The sequence below is a fragment of the Brachyhypopomus gauderio genome, chromosome 15, assembly GCF_052324685.1.
Source record: "Brachyhypopomus gauderio isolate BG-103 chromosome 15, BGAUD_0.2, whole genome shotgun sequence".
Classification (NCBI taxonomy): domain Eukaryota; kingdom Metazoa; phylum Chordata; class Actinopteri; order Gymnotiformes; family Hypopomidae; genus Brachyhypopomus; species Brachyhypopomus gauderio.
In genome coordinates this window covers 8642294-8649513 of record NC_135225.1, presented here as the reverse complement: position 1 = coordinate 8649513, position 7220 = coordinate 8642294, and the positions used below count along the sequence as shown (strand labels likewise).

General features: G+C 39.9%; 1 protein-coding gene across 4 annotated transcripts; it reads left to right on the top strand.

The window, feature by feature from the left end:
• Window positions 1-803: 803 nt before the first annotated feature.
• tmx1 (thioredoxin-related transmembrane protein 1) lies at window positions 804-6295 on the top strand. Of its 4 annotated transcripts, XR_013121353.1 has the most exons (10): window positions 804-1033; window positions 1399-1514; window positions 1618-1663; window positions 1962-2090; window positions 2575-2620; window positions 2809-2910; window positions 3065-3131; window positions 3294-3874; window positions 3997-4109; window positions 6148-6295. XR_013121353.1 is itself a non-coding variant. In XM_076974949.1 (8 exons), exons 1-8 carry the CDS (start codon window positions 840-842, stop codon window positions 3482-3484), a joined length of 891 nt encoding a protein of 296 aa, XP_076831064.1. In that variant the 5' UTR covers window positions 804-839; the 3' UTR covers window positions 3485-4750. The 4 variants fall into 4 exon arrangements, 1 of the variants encoding a protein (XP_076831064.1); XR_013121351.1 differs by having other exon boundaries at window positions 3294-4109; XR_013121352.1 differs by lacking the exon at window positions 6148-6295 and having other exon boundaries at window positions 3997-4750.
• The last annotated feature ends 925 nt before the right edge of the window (window positions 6296-7220 follow it).

Sequence of the window (7220 nt, the reverse complement as noted above, 5' to 3'; positions counted from 1 at the left end):
ATGCCTGGAGAGAAATACCTTCTGCTGTTCTATCACTGGCACGTACATCGTCTAAAATACTGAGACCAGAATGACTGTCTTTAGTTTTTAAAAAATCTTATGTGACATTCTAAAAAGAATGAAATAAAGAAAAGTACTATTATATGGTAAAGAACAATTATATGATGTGCAATGACTACCTCTTTGATAAAACAGGCCTACATTTTTCTTTCTTTAAATAGCAGTAGTAGGCCCACAACATTTAGCTGAAATGTTCCTGGTGGGACCCCAAGGTTAACACCATGCTGACAACCAATGGAGACCTGCAGCTCGAGTGTCCCACTGTCATTATGCCCTTGCGCAACTTGTGAAACAGAACACAGACTGGTCTACTGTGTATCTAGAGCATGCAGCAAAAAGAGGAAAGTGCACTACTCAAGAGTTTATTTTTAGGATGACAGAGCAGGACATTTTCCAGATGAAGACTATCTACAATCCATCTGTACTACTATGAGTGTAAGGACTAAAACAGCCATAGAGCCAAACCTTGATATGCTGACCCAAGATATACTGACAAGGTAAACTGGCTGTCATTACAAGAAAGAAAAAAGAGATACTGCCACCTAGTGCTTTTAATAATTGCAGGAAAACCATATTTTGTACTAGAAAAATATACACATGCTTATAAATATTTGCCTTGTATTCAGAACTTATGTTTAATCATATTCAAATAACTTTATCTGCCTTGTCAATTATCCGCAGGCAAAAATCAACTCTCCATAAATACATTATGTACCACATGGGTACCGGACGTGAGACTCGGTCCAAAGCGGAAGTTCGGTAGCGGTCTTAGCGTAAACATGGCGTCTCCAGTGAGGTACAAAGCTACTGACACAAGACCACTTTTGCAATTCAAATCGTGGCAAATGTTATATCTAGTCATAGTAGTTTCTTGTTTGATGGTGGTGCCCGTTGCGGCTAGACCGGACAATCTGAAAGTAATCACTGACGGAAACTGGGAGGATATTCTGACCGGCGAATGGATGATCGAATTGTGAGTTTCCTCATATGACAAGTTAGCTATGCTAGCTATCCTAGCTATGTTAGCTTGATAGGCCTAGCTACATTGTGCTAACACTGCCTCTTTATGCACATTTAAAGTAATTTGTGGTTATTTTGGACTACTTAACTTGGTAGCTAACACAAAACCAAGGTCTACGAGACCAGACGTTGGTTTATGCAACCGATATTGGCAACAACTCAAGAACTGTGTAGCTAGCTGTCAGCCAACTAGCTGTCAAGTTAGTTAACATTGTACTGATGAAAGAAGACACAGCTTTGTGTTTCCACAAATGGTCTTGGGTATATTTCCACGTGACGAGGCAGGGTGCTTTGTGTGTGTGTGTGTGTGTGTCTCAGTTTCGCTCCGTGGTGCCCGGCGTGCCAGCAGCTGCAGGCCGTGTGGAATGAATTTGCTGACTGGGGAGAGGACATGGGGGTCAACATCGCAAAGGTGGACGTGACTGAGCAGCCTGGTATGGCCCACCTAACCTCACGTCTGCTCGGAGTGTGTGTGTTGGAAGAAAGAGCGAGAGGTTTAAAATGAACACATGTCCTCCGTTGTTCCTTTTTTTCAAGGACTAAGTGGCAGATTTATCATCACAGCACTACCAACCATTTACCAGTGAGTCTTTATTATTATTGTCAAAATATTTCTTAAATTAAAGGTGATAGAACTGGTTACAAAGTATTGGTTATAAGCAACAGAACTGTGTGTAACTATCATTCTGTGTGCCTAAATGTGTGTACTGGTTTCAGTTCCTTTCAGTGAGTTGATTATAATCTCATTGAGCTTAACTGAGCTGCTGTGACTCACACACAGACTTTGAAGTGTGCCAGCATGCTCTTTGACTTTCCTGTACAACACTGAATGTTTTATGTTAAACGGATACACCACCTTCATGCATGCATGTGTGTGTTAGCTGTAAAGATGGAGTGTTTCGGCGGTACCAGGGCGCACGTTCTAAAGATGACTTCCTGAGCTTCATTGATGAGAAGAAATGGCAGAGCATTGAGCCCGTGTCTTCCTGGTTTGGCCCTTCCTCTTTCCTGTAAGCACTCACAGGACACGTGTACGCGTACGTGCATGCGTGTGAATGCGTGCACGCAGGGTACTGTATCTGTTACATTTTGCTCCTCTCAGTAGACTTGTATGCTGAGGTCTGCTGAGGTGAATGTGCGTTTATGTGTGCACATACGATGAAGGTATTATGTATATGTAGATAATTGGATATTTTGACCATGTTCATGTTGTTAAGTGTCAGGACCAAATTGCTTACTTTATTGTTGCATAAGGAATGTCATTAGCTTTACATTATAAAATTACATTCACATAGGACTCAAGTAGCTGCTACCTTCTTTATTTAGCATGTACCATTAGTATATATGCATTTTTTAGCAGAAATAGTACTATTACTATATTCAGATATTCACTGAATATAGTCGAAGTGAAATTAGAATCTTAAAGTTAAAATAGCAGGTGATGAGGATGCCATTGCATAATGTGTTAAATGTATGACTTTGTTGTGGTTTCAGGATGAATATGATGTCGGCTCTCTTTAAGCTGTCCATGTTTATCAGGGTAAGGACCTCTTTCTCAAATAAGCAAATATTCTTAAGGTGAAGCTAGTATGTAGTCTGATTACCCATGGGTTTCACTGTGTTGTATATTCTTGGGTAGAGCTCTGAAATGTTTGTATGATTTTAAACCTACAAAGCTGTGGTAAAGGTGTTTGTGTGACTTGTAGTAACATTGTGATGGTATTGCAGCAATGCCATAACTACCTGACGGAGCAGGTTGGGATTCCCGACTGGGGCTCGTATGTGATTTTTGCACTGGCAACACTGTTCTCAGGACTTACTCTAGGACTGGTACGAGGATACATGCACAGAAAACAAAATGCATATACACGTGCACCTCCAGAATCTTTTGACTGATCTCTCTCTCTCTCTCTCTCTCTCTCTCTCTCTCTCTCTCTCTCTCTCTCTCTCTCTCTCTCTCTCTCTCTCTCTCTCTCTCTCTCAGGTGTTGGTGTTCATTGCTGATTTTGTCTTCCCATCACGCCGTTTCTCTTCTTCAGCCTACTATCACAGTGAGTGGGCAGACTGTTTTACTGTATCACTGCAGTGCCACTTATATGAAGTTATTATTACCAGACTTAGAAGGTTTGAGCAGTCTGTTATTGATGGTGTATCAGCCTGTGACTGCACGTGTGTATGCATGCACACATGTGTTTACTTATGTATTTGAATAGAGAAATATGCGGTGGAGCATGCACGCCTTTTGCAGCAGTTGGAGGAAGAGCAGGAAGCTGATGGAGAAGAAGAGGAAGAGGATGAAGATGACTATGGTGGGAGAGCTGATAACTGGCAGACAGGAAGCCTGTCAGAGGCTGCGGTGAGAAAGAGAGCAATTGGGGGAGGGGCAGAGGAGACGGACACCTAAAGGCCTGGAGAGGAACACTGGAGTACGACAGACCAAATCGCTACGGAAACGCTCGCCTGCCACCATGGCAGCCCTCACAGGCTTCCCGATGACATCGCCGATGATGTCAGAGCTCTCTCACAGTGTGCTTACCCTGAACGCCTCCCCTTCATTCCTCAGCTCCGCCTTCCTGTCCTATCGTGCTGGAGAGAGAGAGACACAGAGACGTGAGGGAGGAATAAAGGGACATGCAGGCAGAGAACAAGAACACAGAGCTCTGGGACTGTTGATTAGGAAATGAACCATATGGCTTTAACTGCCAGTCTAAACTCTCTATGAACTAACTCTTATATGCTGTTGTATGAGTCTGAGATGAGTGTATGTGACCTCTGGATGAGAACGCGCAGTAAGGTGATTACATGTGTTGTTTGGATTTCGTGCTTTATGTAAAGTTAAGATTTTATTTACTTTGAGTCTGCTAAATGCAACTTAGTTTTGCTAGTATTAAATACTTTATTGGTTATTCTTAAAAGATACGTTCCGTGGGAGTGTCTGTGAATGTGAGTGTGAGTAAGATGGCTACACCGAAACCAACTGCTGTGAGCCACTGCCGTCGTGCGTCGAAACCTCTGCGCTTTGATCAGAGGTCAGTATGCAGGTTCATCTTTCTGGCTCAAGCGATCATCTGCAGTTTGTGCAGGATAGTGTGTTTCCAAATAAAGAGAAGTTTGATGCTTCCTCTGTATAACCATCTAGCTATCTAGAACATTTATTTGCTTGTTTGTTTATTTTGCTGGATTGACTTATTTTTTTTTTACCACAAATTCAAAAAGCCACACAACCTCACTAAGTTGATGAATGTTTGTGTGGTTCTTCAATAGTAGATCAAAGCAATGTTTATTGTAAAGTTAAGACTTCAGCAGAAATAAAACCGGTATGACAGGCCTCAATTATGTATAGGATTTTTTTAAATGCATTTTTTAATGCATTTTTGAATGCATTTATCTCGAGCAATGCATTCAAATGTGTTTTAAGTTTGACTTGTCAAACACTTAAACATTTTCTATTTTCATTAGCAAATTCAAAATAAAGCAGATGCTAATTCTACATGATGCTGAGAAACTAGCACCCACCTTCATGCCAACTTCCAGACTGGATTACTGCAGTGTGCTTATAAGGTCCCATAAATACCAGGCAAATATTGGAACATGTGTCCATGGGATTGTTAATGTTTGCCTATTGAGTTCTATATTGAATGTTAAATAATGCTTAAAAGTCCTTATCCTACCTCACTTTTATTGGGCTGATCTTTGACAACACAGGCCTACTGTTAACACATTTGCTTGCAACAGGTATTGGATATTTTATATAACTCTTTAACACTGGAGTCATGTTCTAGAGAGCATTAGCAGCAATGCTAATAGGTGCTTTAAAATCCAAATAAAACATTTACTTGTTTGGCCTTGCCTATAGATAATTTGTTGTTGTTTTTTTCATTTGACATTTTTCCAAATTGAGAAATGCTAAATAAAGATGATGATGATTAGGTATGCTTACCTACGGTATTTTGCTGTCTATCCTAACCACATTTCTCCATTTATTTAATCTGTGTTTGGTGCCATGTACAGTATGTCTCTGATCACCCCATGGTCTGAGGGAAACCATGATGCATCTGGCTATAGCTGCTGAATCCATGGCTATTCCCTCCTTTATCACCTCCCCCTCCTGTCTCTCATTTGCCAGTCTGCCATCTCTGTCTAGCTTCAGCCTCTGGGCTGTGTAGGTAGACTTACCAATCTGCAGACTGATTCTTAGACTAGAAAAAATGATCTGAATCTAAAGATACTCCTGACTCACAAAAAAGTCCTAGTAAATAATGAATAAAATGAATTGAATAAAATGAAAAAAGCAAAGTTTTTGTCTCTTGTTCTATATTCCTAGCTTTGAGATGAGTAAAAATGTTAGGTGAGATAAATACTGTTTGTGCCAGACGAAGGATCTGTCTGATCTAAGCATTACAGGAACAATGCTCAAAAAATGTAATCCAGATCAAAATGATCCAGATTTGGTAATCCCATTTTTGCTATCCAGGATCAGGTGATCGGTCTTACTTTTAAGCTGCCTTTGGCAATCTATGCTAAAACAACACTTACTTGATCCTATATTATTTGATGCAGTTTCTGCTCACTTTTGAGTTTGAGTCACTGTGAGTTTTGTCCCAATCTCTTAAACTGAAATTGCATTTAGATTATCAATAGGAGAAGTGATTACAGGAACTATCAATCCTTCCAATGCAGATATAGATATATACTGTTTTAAGATACACTCTTGAAAAAAGTGACCTAATCTTTTAATCATGGTTTGATTTAACAAGCTACACTGAGCTAGTAACTATAAACTGGTGCATTTTTAATAGTCAAGTTTAGTGACAGTCAAATAAGTATTTCTGATTTGCAGGAATGTAGCACAAATTATAATGATGAATGATTTAGCCCAAATCACATAAGCTTGTATGAAAGTAGATTTTAACCATCAAAATTTGTCAATATGTTTGTTTTTCTTTGTTGCATCTCCAGGTTTTGCCAAATGAGACTAAATATCTGTCCCTGTATGACAATGTCATGTGCTGAGCGTCTTATTAATCTTGCTGTCTTCTCGTGTACTGACCTATGCTTACCTTCTAGACCTCATAACTTGCCTGCTCCCGTGAACACTGACCACATTCCCACTCTGGAACTGAGTACTGGCCGACCACCTGATGCCCTGGCATTCCCGGGAGTTCTCTAGTTTCCCGGGAAATTAGAGAGCACTTACCTGTCAGTTTTGGTTATAGTCTTTGTGTCCTGTGTAATAAACTACGTCTTTCTGCACCTGGATCCTTTCCTATTTCATTGTGGCTGTATTATATTATACAATCACCGGCCACGTTATTAGGTACACCTGTCTAACTGCTCATTAACGCGAATGTCAAATCAACCAACCACATGGCATCAACTCAATGCATTTAGGCATGTAGACATGGCCAAGACGATCTGCTGCAGTTCAAACCGAGCTTCAGAATGGGGAGGAAAGGTGATTTAAGTGACATTGAACATGGCATGGTTGGTGCCAGACAGGCTGGTCTCAGTATTTCAGGAACTGCTGATCTAATGGGATTTTCACACACAACCATCTCTAGGGTTTACAGAAAATGGTCCGAGAAAGAGAAAACATCCAGTGAGTGGCAGTTTTGTGGGTGCAAATGCCTTATTGATGCCAGAGGTCAGAGAAGAATGGCCAGACTGATTCGAGCTGATAAAACGGCAACAGTAACTCAAATAACCAGTCGTTACAACTGAGGCATGCAGAAGAGCACCTTTGAATGTACAACATGTCGAACCTTGAGGTGGATGGGCTACAGCAGCAGAAGACCACACCGGCAGTGTAAATTTTGACAGCAATTTTGGATTTAGTTTTAGTCTTAGTCTTTTGACTAAAATGTAATTTAGTTTTAGTCATAATTTAGTCATTGATTTGTTTTTAGTCTTAGTCTAGTTTTAGTCGACTAATTATCATTGGAATTTAGTCGAATAATATCAAAATAATTTAGTTGACTAAAATATAAATGGTGTAGTAGTCATTATATACACTTGCACAAAATGAAACATTTATTAACCAGTTACAGAATATTATTTTTTGTATGTGCAATATATACAAAAACAAATTTCCAAACAACTCTATTGACCTGAACTTATAGTTATTGAGCATAACAATAACA